The sequence below is a fragment of the Alosa pseudoharengus genome, unplaced genomic scaffold, assembly GCF_046254945.1.
Source record: "Alosa pseudoharengus isolate Yale_2024_CS ecotype anadromous, Long Island Sound unplaced genomic scaffold, YU_APseudo_1.1 YU_APseudo_1.1_scf_20, whole genome shotgun sequence".
Taxonomy (NCBI): Eukaryota; Metazoa; Chordata; class Actinopteri; order Clupeiformes; family Clupeidae; genus Alosa; species Alosa pseudoharengus.
Genome location: NW_027468664.1, coordinates 19778809 through 19792653, shown reverse-complemented (window position 1 = coordinate 19792653; position 13845 = coordinate 19778809). Strand labels below are relative to the sequence as shown.

Sequence of the window (13845 nt, the reverse complement as noted above, 5' to 3'; positions counted from 1 at the left end):
ACAAGTTACCTCATGTTTTTGTAATTTGTTGTGTAGCTGTGTCAGTACCATATCAGTAGCTGCATGGAATCAGTTTAGTGTTGTATGAAATGGTAAGACATACACAGAGAAGCCTGTTTTGTTATGTTGGCTTTTTCAGGTGTGGTCCTGACTGGTGCTAGTGCATAAACTGGCAACCTCACTATAAATAGACATGGCACATAAAAAAACAGAGCAACATAGAGTATGCAAATGAAGTTGAGACTGACCCAGAACTCTGACTTCAGTGGCCCACTCACACCAACGCGAACAAGAAAGGAGCAGAATTTAAATTTGATGCAAATCCAGTTATTTTTTTTCAAGGTGATCGGTCATGATCCACAGATGCAGCTAAGGGAAACGCATATCTATTCTTTCACATGAACAGTACCACGAAAACTAAATTTGTAGAATGCCTGTAAAAAAAATCCAAAATAAGTGGTAAATTGCTGCATGCACATTCAATGCAAGCACATCACCGAAAGTAAGTTAGTGTGGCTTATGGGGGTTTTCATGACTTAGAACATGCAATGGTTTCTTAATGGTAACTTAGTTATAAATAGATCTTAATTTTTACTAATTTTGTTGTAATTGGCAAATCAATGTTTTCAAGTACATCTACTCATAAATATCCACTGGCTCTAAGCATGGTATGGAAATTGAGGCCAAATTACAGTGGTCGTTTCTTGAAGCCCACCCCAGTTGTTAAGCATTAATATTTGAGTGCTTCATGTCACTGGTATACACCAGCTTGTATACAACAGTTATCAACAGGAAGTAGCTCTAGTAATTCAACTTCAAAAGGTTAAGAAATAAAGATGATGCATATTTATTTTAAAAGAATCTTACAGGAGCTACATGAACATAACATGATAACAAGAAAGCATTAAAAGGCTAGAAAGGGTCAAAAACATCCTAAACCAGATCCAAATGCTTTGTAGAAATCAAAGCAAAGTATTTACAAACAATCGGCTTGCTATTTTAGAAAGTATCCTTTTAAGAAAGCCATCCTCAAATGAAGATGAAAAAAGTAAAACCTTATTTCAAATACACTTGAAACATGTCATTTGTACATGTTAAAACATTTTTAAAACAATATTCATTAAAACTCAAGCCATGATGGCGATTTTGCATGGGTCACATTCAAGACTTGATTGACTTCATGGAATGACCACTGGATTCACTTTTAAAATGTTCCCAGAAAGCACATCTCTAGTCCTCCAGCGTGTAGTTGGGGTTGACGACCAGCACCACTTCATCCTCAGGAGTCTCTGTGCCACTGCTCTCGGTTGAGCCCTTCAGGCCCGACTGTGACAGCTCAATCAGGATGTAGTCCTGTCAATGGGAGATAGAACGCAGTGGTCAGGTAAAATAAAAACAAACACATCAGGTAAAATATAATATCAAAAATATAATATCAGGTAAAATATAATAAACAAACTGAACGAGTCACTAAGGTGTACAGAGGTGTTTGATCCCGCCTCTCAAAGTGATTAAGACTTGCGTTGTGTCTGACTAGCGAGTAGATACTCAAATAACATTTAGCTTAAAGTAGAGGTTTAGTTTAGCCCATTGTCAAAATAGAGGTTCCAATATATGTCAGTTGTGTTCTTTTTGTCTGTTTGCTTTTTTTGCATTACAGTGCTTTGAAAAACCGAGACGTTACTACTGGTTCCATTGGCTGGAGGTGGTGATACTCACATAGTGCACCAGTCGGTGGAGGACCTTCTCTATGAGGGCCTTCTTGTTGATAAGCTCCTCCTCGGAGTCGATCTCAGACTCGATCTCCTTTAGGTACCAGTTGACCACTGTACTCTTTTTCAGTGCAGCCTCATCTTCTTCTGCAAACACAAAAGGGGAATATGTTAAGTTTTCACAATGGAGAAAGTTCTGGAGTGTGTCTATAGGCCATCTTTACAGAGTGTATGATGCATATTTGGACCTTAACACTATTTGTTTATACACTAGCTCACCTACAATCTCTAATCTAATTCCAGGGTGGATAGACACACAGACACACTACATATAGGTAATCTGTAAATACACTCACCTTCCTCTGCATGCCGTAGGTGCAACACCAACAAGTTAGAGATGCGGCGATACTCTGCAAAGGAGAGTCGCATGGCAGGTTTGGCTGCAGACTGTTTCTCTGCATCATCGGCATGGCCATTTATTCCATTAACGTGTCCATTGACCTGCCCATTCACTTGTCCATTAACATGTCCGTTAATACCTCCATTAGGTACATCTCCTGTAGAGAACGAGTTGTAATGCAAGTTGAGTTAAGAGAAGGGGAAATTGATTTTTTTAAAAGGAGAAAACTATTGATTCATTCCATGTAATTTCATCCTCCCATCACCCATAGTCAATACAAATGAAATTCCAACTGCAATCAATTACATGTTGCACAGAGAGGGTCAAAAACAGGACTACCATTCATCTGGTCGCCATCTTCCTCTTCCATGGCTTCCACCTCATCATCCTGATCCAGGTTGACGTCAGGAGTCTCCACCCTGATGATGGACTTGTTTAACAGCCTGAACGCCTCCTTTACATGCTTTGGCTGAACCTAGAGAGAGAGTGCGAGAGAGAGAGCAACCTCAGTAAATGAAACCATGTCAGCAGAACAGCATTCCACAGAGAAGTATGAAAACAGGAGAGGATTGGTCTCATACATTAATGCCAACATAATGTGTCAACACATGCACAGTGATTAATGACAAATAAAGGCATGTTTATTTGAGTTAGCTTCAGACAGGGATCTTATGACCTACAGCTCACTTTACATACTGGTAATAGCCTACTGCATTCTGGGTCCCAGCAGCACTAATCACATCAGGCCGACAGAGCCTCATTATGCTACTCAATGACCGTTCCCAGAAGCCTACTGGCACCATAGCAACCGTGACCCAGTGGAGGCTAGAGGGCTCACCTCGTCACAGCAGTGCATGCGTGCCATGGCCTCTGACAGACGGATCATGCTCTCCAGCTGCCGCACGGTGATGCGCCACGCCGACTTGGTGACGCCGCCCGATCCATCTCGCTGCCGCAGCCGTTTGTACTGCTCCACGATGAAGTCCTGAGACTCTTGGGAAATCTGTTCAGGTGGACACGTCACATGTTAGTTTGGGTGATCACTCTTCACTGGATGCTTGAATAGTATAATCATTCTATGTTACTTATGTGTTTTAATTGTTATTTAACACTTTTAAACTATTGCCCTTTTTATGTGTTTTAATTATTACTTCTTAATCACTTTTAAACTATTGGTCTTATGCACTTATGTACTATTACCTATTTGCTTGTGTTTATGTAAAGCACACTAAATGACCTCTGTATGAAATGCGCTATATAAATAAAGTTGACTTGACAGAGTGAATACTGCAGAACATCACAGACAACAAATGATAGTTCTCATTTTAAAATCATTGAAGTGCGAAAAAACTAAAATTAAAAATGTCTAAATGTCTAAAGTCAATGGACGCTTACATTTTCCACCTTATGTTTATATTATAATCAACCAGATGGGAAAAAAGTAGTAAAGTAGTAATGGCCCCATGGAAAATGAGGACAGCCAAGTGGCAGCTTTCTGTTAAAATCACCTTTGGTTTGAACTGCCTGGCAAAGAGCAGATATCTGCGGATCTCATCAAGGGTGTACAGACGGTCAATAGACTGCTCAATTCTGGAGTGGAGGTCGACTATACGTCTGGCAATGGCGTAATCAGTCACCTGAAGAAATGGGCGAGAACAGATGAGGTAAGACACACTGACTGACTGACTTCCTCACACACACACACACACACACACACACACACTCATTAATATTAATGTGTCCTCACCTCATTACATTCATCTACTAAGATGAAGAACAGGTCAAAGCGGGACATGATGGGAGCGCTGAGGTTAACATTCTGCTTCAGGGATTTGGCGCGGTCGTAGCGTCCACTGACAGGGTTGGCCGCAGCCAGGATGGAGGTGCGGGCATTCAGCGTGGCCTGGGCACATGGCAAGACAGAAACTTGTTACTTCTAACTCACTTCTTACCACAAGAGGGCAGTGTTTGAGCTAGTAAAACCAAGCGCAAAACCCAGTTTGTCAAAGAGCAAGATTAACACTAGAACTGTTGAAAATAAAAACGTATAAACAATTTTCTACATACTGTAGCGCTGAGAGATTAAGATGTGGCCTTACCTTGACCCCAGCTTTGGTGATTGAGATGGTCTGCTGCTCCATGGCCTCATGGATCGCCACCTGGTCCCTCGTCTCCATCTTATCAAACTCATCAATGCAGCACACCCCCTGCAAGCATGGACACACAATTTCAACCAATATTCACTTCAACTTCATTTCGCCAAGCATTATCTACGGGAATGGACTGTGCACTTAGACCAAAACAAACGGTGCCTTCATCTTCAGGTAGCCGCTTAATGTATTGACTTAAAGAAATGCACGCTGTACTTCACATGCTGTGAATCCCAGCATGCATCGTTTTAAGCCAGTGCTGTAAATGGCTACCGAAAGACGAACGCACCGCACTCGTGCTTTAGAGAGAGATATGAGTCGTATCTCACGTTGTCGGCTAACATGAGGGCTCCGGCCTCGATCACAAACTCGTGGGACTCCTCGTCTCGCACCACGGCTGCCGTCAGACCAGCAGCACTGGAGGCTTTTCCACTGGTGTACACAGCCCTGGGGCTGAACTCCTCCACGTGCCTGGAAGACAAAAGGCCATGGATAGGGTGGAGGTGAATAGCGATAGACAGGGGAAAGCAGGTGAATGTGAAGGTGGAGGGGAATGGCGATAGACAGGGGAAAGGAGGTGGAGGTGAATGTGGAGGTGGAGGGGAATGGCGATAGACAGGGGAAAGCAGGTGAATGTGAATGTGGAGGTGAATAGCGATAGACAGGGGAAAGGAGGTGGAGGTGAATGTGAAGGGGAATGGCGATAGACAGGGGAAAGCAGGTGGAGGGGAATGGCGATAGACAGGGAGAAATGCAAAAAGGAAAAGGAGGTGGAGGGGTGACCGGTTTAGTTTCTCTGATGTACAGTACATACAATGATAACCGGCGAAAGTGTAGTGTTAAGCAAATGCAATTTCCCACAATGTTCATTCATGCCAGAAAATTGTAAGGTTGAGATGCCATAGCAAAAGGGACTTTGGCCTCTCCTCAGCCATGACTACCATGTAAATAAAAAGACTGCGACAAACTGTGGCTCAGGAGTTACTCACTTCAGGAACTGGCTCTTGGATGTACTGGGGTCTCCAACAATGCACACATTGACATCTCCTCTCAGGGATGTGCCCTCCATTGTAGTCTTGGGGACTCCACCAAAAAGCATGAGCAAGATGCCACGCTTTACCTCATCATTACCTACACACAATGAATGCATTACACTTTTCAAAATAATTGAATGCTATTTGAATGGCATCAATTCTGATGTCAAAGCATGAAATTAAGTATATCACAACAGCACTGAACATTCCTAAAACTACATTTAAGTAATTAAAGGGCTGTGGAGGTGAGACCTTTGCATCTATATATTTTTAATATAAAGTGCTAAAGGAACTAAAATGCAAGTCAAACTCTATGGACATCACCACATGGGACAAACAAGTGAACAAATAAGACCAGAGATTTGACTGACCATGGATGGTAGGGAAGAGACTGGTGCAGAGGTTGTGATAAAGGTTTTTGTCCTGGCTCATCTCAAACACCTTCTCCCACTCCTTCACAGACATCTGGTTCTTGATGCTTTCCGCAGTCTGCTCCTCGTCACGGATCTCCTTACCGCCAAACTATAACACAGTCAGGGCAGAAGACGACTCAAGCTCACATGGGACTCATTCGGGTCAAAAGAAATGGCTATTAAGATGAACCAAAATTACCACCTTTAAGTAAGTAGCAATGATTGTTGATACGAAGTATGTCAAATTAAATATCCCTTCTTGCTCCCAACCTGTACATGTATTCTAATGGTAATAATGCTTACATGTCACTAATTAAAATGGAGTAGCTGAGAATCACAGAAATTAAGTAGTGGAATACAAAATGCAGAATGGAGGCTTAGTGCGTCAACCTACCCTAGGGTTGGTGGGGGCTACATGGCAGGCCAGGAAAGCCAGCTTGTAGGAGAGTTCCCGCACACCCAGCGCCTTTAGCCCACGCAGGCCCTCGTTCTCATAGCCTTGGGCCCCCGCCGTGCGAGTGCTCGTCTCACTGTGCACACCTGCACACACAGAGGGGAACACGCAAAACATTACACATCAATACCAATCACGAAGATAAATAAAAGTAAAGCACCAAACACAACATACGGAGAATCATTAAAAAAGGTGTCAGAGTACTGAAATTCCACACAGGCTTGGCCCCCCCGTGCTTGTGTTGGGTCAAATCCCTACCTGGGGTGGCCAGCTGGGAGACGTCAGGGACAACGATGAGTGACCCAGTGAAGTCGCATTTGTCGCCGGCCTGGGCGGACTCCACAGCCTCGGCCCGCAGGATGATCTCCATGCTGCGGGGGATGGACCCGCGCGGCAGCTCCGCCTGGGTCTCCTGGATACGCACCTGAATTCCACAACAGAGTCTGGTCAGGGTCTATCTCCTCAACAAGTTTGCATTATACTTGTTTTTGACATTAGGGGATTAGAGGAAGGCGTAGTGATAGAAAACAGCCACAATGATGCTACTACATCAAGGAAACTTAACTGACACTTAAACATTTGAGGTACATGAAGGAAACATCAGTATACAGCAGAAAGCTGATTAACTGGACCCCTATGATAACTGTAGCAACTGACTGATGTAAACTTAGGTTTTCAACCCAACATAATATTTAGGTAGCAAGGGACGTGTCCACAGATCAAATCCCTGGGGGCCTTTACCTTCTGGAAGTCTATGAACTTGGATTTGTTGGTGTCGAGGAGGAAGCGCTTGCGGTTGTTGCAGACGGGATTGCGGCAGATGCTGGGCTGCGTGTACTTGAACTGCTGCTCCACATCCTTCACCACGCCCTGGCAGTCCAGGCAGAGGAACGTCCCACTCACCAGCTCCGGATGGACCGGGTGGGTGCGGACTACCTGGCCACTGATACGGACCAGTGTCCCAATGCGCAGAGCGGTCAGCTCACGGATCCTGAACAGTTGGAAGGTTAAACGGGTAAATGAATTGTGAAACAGTGGAAAAGATAACCATGATAGTATCATTATCAATGTGATGCAAACAAATATTGTTTAGTTGAGTTTTGAACAATGGAATGGCACATGTGCAAGTTTTTGTGAGGCCTACAATGATTTGCATTTCTTACTTGTGTCTGGTTGGCAGATCTTGGATGGACACATAAAATTCTTTAGAGGCTGGAACGTTGCCATGATCCCTCGCAAAGTTCCTTACAGCACGGCACAGGTGAGGATAAACTCTGTTGGGGATACACTCTGATTAAGACTCTTTAGTAATTAGGTACCGGGCTTAGTCTCATCATTTCCCATTGCCATAACACTATGCAAAATCTATCAATTTATAAAGAATCAAAAAACACAAACATAAATCCAGCCAGGTTTCTAAATCCAAAGTACAATTTGCTTGACTTCGGCAACAATATCAGGACACCTTTTATCTCAATGTTCTCAAAGAGAAAAACAGATAAAACAAACATCAAGCCCTCCATGCTGACTCCATGGCTACAGACCGACAGTTGGTGTAGCCTACGTAATACGCAGGACTACTCAATATACCCAGATAAAAAGCATCACCATCCAAGTATACCTACTTGAAATAGGCAAGGATATGTATTAACATTTGGGATTGATCACAGTATAACCACTACAGCAAACTAGACTACAACACTCGCCGAAAAGTACGTTCAACACACAACTGGTACCAATGTTAACTTACCTGTAGAACTCCTCCTGTATGGTAGTGGCAAGTTCCTGGTTGAAGCCCTCCAAGTCTGTGAAGCTGACGAGCAAGGTGTTTCTCTCCGGCCGAATCAACTCCTCTGCGTCGCGCAGATATTTCAGTTCGCCGTCACTATTCTGAAATCTTTGTACACAATGCAATCATTTGTTAATCATTTCACCTAGATTCTAAAACACACTTTTCATCACACAAAATTACAATCGTTTAAACGTCCATGTGGCCCTACGCTTCAACTTGCCACGTTAGCGACGGAGGCCGAAGTTAACCAGACGATAGCAGCTACATGGGACGAGTAGAAAATACATTCACGTAAAACATTTCCTCTGCCTGCCAATTACACTGGGATTTTCGACTAGATGAAATTGTGCACACGATGACCTAACGATACATAACATCGCCATATTTAACATTTGGTTATGGGGCCTTTTGATCAAATCTACCGGGGTCTTACGAAGACAAAGGCAGACATCGGCCGTAATGATACGTTAACGTTAACAGTTAACAGCTACGTTTAAGCCGTGCAATTATTACAGTGAAATGACAAAAGTTTAGGTTTGCAGTTAGATATTAAGTGTTACAGGACACTGCATCGACAGAACAATGACATTTGTTCTAAAGTTAAACTGCTAACTATTGACGTTAACTTAGCCAGAGAACAAGGGCTTGCAACTTACTCTTCCAAGAATGCCTGGAACAATTTTTGACATTTCTCTGCCAACTCATCCTTCACCGTCTGTCCCGGATTTTCCAACGCAGGTTCGACGAGATCCATGATGCTTTAATTCCTAAGTTACTTCTTTTGATGTACTACACAACAACTTCAAGCACGTTCTCTCTTACCCTGCTGCCACAATGAGAAAGTTTCGCGCGAAAACCTACCATGTGACCATTTTCGCGCCACCAGCCAAGTAGCGTAATGAATATCTGGCGCATGATTGGATGTCGAAGATAAGATGGGTGTGTTTTGCAACTTCCACAGATCCACCCGCCTATAACAATTAAATGCGTGTGTCTCTTTTGCATGAAATAATGGATTAAAAATATTTAGCCACACATTTTCACTTATCGTGGAGCACAGACAGTAAGCATTTGAACATCTACTAAAAAAATGGGCAGGCTAAATTCAGACAACTTTGCAGAATGGGAACGCAGGTTAGAGTGGCAGTGTGGCAAATCCTTTTGGAGTGTAACATGCAACCAGAGCCCGTCTACTCGCAACTCATCGTTTAGGCAAATAACAATTGGGGGATTATCACCGGACACCCAACATTGCATAATATGGCATATGACAGTTATTCCAGCAGATGCAGTGTGTACAAGACAACACGGAACACTCGCTGCACAATAACCAATCGATCATGATTATGAGATGCAAAGTTTCTCAAAATTATTTCGAAATAATTAATTATTTAGATAGATTGTGTCCTTTTTTCCATAGTCTGTTGTAGGCCTACAGAAAACATGGGGGTAATGATATGCGTAATCAGAACACTAAAACTTCTCTGGCGTAGTTCTTTCTAGTAGGACTTTTATTTGTTTTGGTTTTTTTCCTTCAGAGACGCAACCCGGAAGAAGTTTCTGCATCTATACACTGCAGTGTTACGTAGTGGGCCGATGGGGTAGTCCAAATGAGGTGGGAAAGTGGAAAAATAAATATTTTGGCTTTGATGGCAGTGTTTTACTTATAGCTGCATATACCATTAACAACACAGTTTCTTCTGTGTACTATGTTCAAGAAGATGGCTGAATTTGGACCAGATTCCGGAGGGAGAGTGAAGGTATTGCCATGTAACGTTAGCTTGTTTGCTACCTTACCGTGCTTATGTACCTTACCAAATAACGTTATAGTCTGGCTTCATATTCATATAAGCTGTAATCAGAACAGTACATGTACATGATTCTAAATTATATCTCTAGTGCAAACCTGTCAGTCATGTCATTTTGCACTCGGATTCTTTTTGTTTTCTGTTAATGTTACCCACACAATATAGTAGCATTTTAGCTAATGTTAGCCACTGATTAGCTAACTTGTTATTAAGACTATAACAATTAATATTTCCTTTTGCAGGGAGTGACTATAGTCAAGCCCATTGTTTTTGGCAATGTTGCACGGTACTTTGGGAAGAAAAGAGAAGAAGATGGACATACGCATCAATGGACTGTATATGTCAAACCCTACAGAAATGAGGTTGTTGTCATGCTGCTAATCAATTTTGTGCAACGTTTTGGTACAGACTTGTAAATATTTGCCAGTTGTGCACAATTTAGTTTTGAGAGGAACAGTAAAAGAGAATGTGTTTGTCCCTATATTAGTAGTACTAAACTAGTTAGCTAGTAAGTTACTCCTGCACTCTCATCCTCTGGTAATAGTATTGATTGATGTAGTTCTATTTGCTCCCTAAGTTCTCTTCTGAATTGTAGCTTCAATGTTATGCCTCCTTTGGGTTAAATATCTGCTAAATTAATAGCTTTAAATGTTTATTGTAGTCTAGGCATCTTGTTTTTTTGTAACCAATGTTTTATTAAAATTGACTGTTCTGGGGGGAAAAAAAGAAGGAAGCTACATAAAGAATAGTACATAATATCATAATGTTATATGTCAAATACATCTTTAATAGCCACTACTGAAGTTAATTTAATGCAAATTTGAACAACAGGATATGTCTGCTTATGTAAAGAAGATACAGTTCAAACTTCACGAAAGCTATGGAAACCCTCTTAGAGGTAGGCCATGTTATCCTTTTTCTTAAACCACACATGGGTTCTTCTCTTTCCTCAATCAGTCTTATGTTTTTTTTTAACTGTTTATCATATACTTCATGGAGATTCTGATGCTGGCCCTGGATGTTGGTTCTGACATGTATATTCTTCTTGATTTTTGCAGTGGTGACAAAACCACCATACGAAATTACAGAGACAGGCTGGGGTGAATTTGAAATAATCATCAAAATATTTTTTATTGATCCAAATGAAAGACCGGTGAGTGAAACATTACAGTTCAATGTTTGCCTTTACATTCAGTCTTCAAAAACAGTGAACGCAAATGCTCACAATTAAAAACATTACCCTTCAACATAACAAACTGATCCTTTGTCAATGTCAGCCAACTGTTAGCATGTTGTGGAGAATAATGTGGACAAAGATGACCACTACCATCTAGCATTGTTTACATGTAAAATACAGATTGATTCGAGTTGTATATGTTACCTGTCACTCTTTTTTCAGGTTACTCTTTATCACCTGCTGAAGCTTTTTCAGTCGGACTCCAGTGCCATGCCCAAGAAGACGGTAGTGTCTGAGTTCTATGATGAAATGGTGAGAAACTGTTATGATTAAAATTGTTAAAGGTAGACAAATGTACACATACACTTTTAAGAAATGCCTTATGTTTTGATCACTGATATAATATATACTCTGCATTAATTTGCCTTTATGATGTATGCATATTCACTGATATACCATATACAAAAGCATACTGATATACGATATACAAATGCATGAATTTGCCTTTATGATATATGCACATTAAACTTAATGCATATTAATACATTATTCAAAGCGCTCTAAGCGATGCTGGGTAATGTCACTTCTGTTGACTTTCAAATAAAACAGAGAGCTAGCTCGCTACTTCCTCCCCCTCCCTCCTGTGCTGCTACCGTGCAATTGAAACTCTCCTAAATGCGCATCTCGTCTGTGATTTGCTGGAACAGTTTTTTATGTTTTTATGGGCTAGGTTTCCAGGTTGTTTTTGTTGCCATTTTTGGAGCCTGGGCTGTCCATAGAGATCACATTTTTCTAACTGTGTATTTAGGACACAGACAGCTAGCGTTTGGTTAGGTGATGTTTGCAGTAAGTGACATAAAATGTCTTAGCGTGGCATCGCTAAGAGCACCTTAAAATTCAAGTAATAGTGCCTTGGAATGGAATACACCACAATCAAAACCAGATAAATGTGAAAACAGATAGGTAGTGTCACCTTAGGCTGCCTGGCAATGAAAGAGTCTTTACGGGATTGTAATTGTAAAGAAAAACTGTCTTTGGATAAATCAATACTTGGCAGAAGAATTACAACAATTCCATGACATATTTAAATGTACTTTACTTACGGGACCATTGCTATGCACTGTGTAGAAGGTTGTAGAGTATTGTTCTCTGTTTGTGAATGTCCCTGATGTTAAGATCAAGCCTATTAGAGCTGTGTCATATAGTGTCATCATTGATGTATAGTATAGTGTCATATCTCATTGTCAGTAGTAATTGGAGTTATAATTGTGGTTAAAATTCAAATTTTATTTATAGCCTACCTAATTTGAATAGTTTATCATTGGTATTGATGGCGGTCTGAATTTTCTTTTTACTTTTAAGTTTCACCTCCACAGAAAATGAGAAATTGTGATGTGATCTATATCGCCCACCCCTAGAGACTAGTATTGTTTTGTTGTTGATATGAGTGTAAGAGCCTGGGGTTTGGTTCCTCTAAAGGCGACTGTTGCGCTTCCTCCCACAGATCTTTCAGGACCCCACTGCCATGATGCAGCAGCTCCTGAATACTACTCGTCAGCTGACTCTGGGAGCATACAAGCATGAGACGGAGTGTAAGCCGTTTTCTTTCATTGTGTTTATATTATCCCTGCCTATTTTCATTCCCTCCTACCCTGTTTTATTGACAGGGTAGGAGGGAATGAAAATCTCTGTCTGAACTATTTTACCCTCCTTACTATATGACTCTTCAGGGGTGTGTTTTCCAAAACCATAGTTGCTAACCTGTTGGCAATAGGAAATTGCACTGCAATCAACAAAGTTGCATGAACTATAGCTGCAGTGAGACATGTGGAAGTTTTGACTCATCAATTTTTGCAGATGATCGTTATTAAGCACTTTGTCCATCAAATTAAGGCCCGTAAGTGTTTGTCAAATAACATATCAATCCCGCCTCTCTATTTTAGTCGCAGAGTTGGAGCTGCGCACTCGCGAGAAGCTCGAGGCAGCCAAGAAGAAAACCAGCCAAGAGATCACGGAATTAAAAGAAAGGCTGAAAGCCAGCAGGGAGACCATCAACTTCCTGAAGGGAGAGATTCGCAAACTGGAGGAAGAGGACCAGATCAAAGACCACTGAGGAGGTCATAGGCTGTCCTCTCTACATTTACTTGAAGTGTTTGACGGGGCTTGCTGAATCAGAATCGGATATAGCACCCTCACTATAGAGAGTCAGAGAGGGTATGTGACACAACATAGATTTAGTTCCTTTGGCATAAATAAAATGTTTTAAGGTGTCATCTTATATTTCGGCATCATTGCTTTTAGCTGAAGACATGTTTTTTTTCTTTGCATATTTGAAGCCAATGCAGAATTCCTACTGTGTGCATCGGGTGCAAGATACCTAAAAGTTGTATTTAGTGACGTAAAACAGTCCAGCGTAAAGTGCTACACTCATGTGTGACTTTGACCTGAATGTATAGTGGCCATACAAACTGCAGCCTTTGTGTTTTTCTCTCAGTGTGAGATGTAATCACTCCCATCTTGACTGTGCCTGCCTTCAGTACAAATGCAGCCAAGTGATAATAGAATGTGTCTGTGTTCTCTACTAAGTTAGACTATGGGTTGTGATCTTTTTACATTTATTTTTAAACTAAAGTTGTCCATGGGTCATTTTTTTAATGAAATTGTTCTCTTTTTCTTTCAGGTAGCAAACTCATTTTTTCATCAAAACTAACTTGTTAGTCTGTGAAATAGGTTAATTTAACTGGGGGACGGTGACTTGATCGTGTAACAATATTGTGTACGTCTTCGGACATTTTGAAAAACATTTGGTTGTACATAGTGTTATATTTGCTTGTGTTGTTGAAAAATGGATTGACCTTGTGTACTTTAAATGTCCTCACCATAAACAGTCAATGTTTTGTAGTAA

General features: G+C 41.3%; 2 protein-coding genes across 3 annotated transcripts; one reads left to right on the top strand and one right to left on the bottom strand.

Annotated features, from left to right (window-relative positions):
• Positions 1-823: 823 nt before the first annotated feature.
• Positions 824-8797, bottom strand: mcm6 (minichromosome maintenance complex component 6). The gene is made up of 17 exons (XM_076296814.1): positions 8612-8797; positions 7914-8060; positions 7327-7437; positions 6905-7154; positions 6422-6587; positions 6104-6249; positions 5668-5818; positions 5252-5393; positions 4592-4733; positions 4212-4319; positions 3860-4015; positions 3621-3749; positions 2951-3115; positions 2452-2587; positions 2069-2269; positions 1720-1859; positions 824-1353 (listed from the first exon to the last, which is right to left on the bottom strand). The coding sequence occupies exons 1-17, from the start codon at positions 8707-8709 to the stop codon at positions 1231-1233; spliced, it is 2511 nt and encodes an 836-aa protein (XP_076152929.1). The 5' UTR covers positions 8710-8797; the 3' UTR covers positions 824-1230.
• Positions 8798-8971: 174 nt separating this feature from the next.
• On the top strand, positions 8972-13845 carry yeats4 (YEATS domain containing 4). 2 transcript variants are annotated; one of them, XM_076296813.1, is made up of 9 exons: positions 8972-9018; positions 9494-9570; positions 9677-9715; positions 10006-10125; positions 10595-10661; positions 10822-10916; positions 11163-11252; positions 12445-12532; positions 12884-13845. In XM_076296813.1, the coding sequence occupies exons 3-9, from the start codon at positions 9677-9679 to the stop codon at positions 13051-13053; spliced, it is 669 nt and encodes a 222-aa protein (XP_076152928.1). In that variant the 5' UTR covers positions 8972-9018; positions 9494-9570; the 3' UTR covers positions 13054-13845. The 2 variants fall into 2 exon arrangements, with proteins under 2 accessions (XP_076152928.1, XP_076152927.1); XM_076296812.1 differs by having other exon boundaries at positions 8975-9018; positions 9494-9715.

Bases quoted from the DNA above. Each gene is read 5' to 3' on its own strand.
- mcm6 (XM_076296814.1), bottom strand. From the start codon at position 8,709: ATGGATCTCGTCGAACCTGCGTTGGAAAATCCGGGACAGACGGTGAAG. The intron at 7,155-7,326 runs GTAAGAAATGCA...CCAACTGTTCAG, and splicing joins GATCTGCCAACCAGACACAA to GATCCGTGAGCTGACCGCTC. The intron at 2,270-2,451 runs GTAGTCCTGTTT...CGTTCTCTACAG, and splicing joins AGATGGCGACCAGATGAATG to GAGATGTACCTAATGGAGGT.
- yeats4 (XM_076296812.1), top strand. From the start codon at position 9,665: ATGTTCAAGAAGATGGCTGAATTTGGACCAGATTCCGGAGGGAGAGTG. The intron at 9,716-10,005 runs GTATTGCCATGT...TTCCTTTTGCAG, and splicing joins ATTCCGGAGGGAGAGTGAAG to GGAGTGACTATAGTCAAGCC. The intron at 12,533-12,883 runs GTAAGCCGTTTT...TCTCTATTTTAG, and splicing joins ATACAAGCATGAGACGGAGT to TCGCAGAGTTGGAGCTGCGC.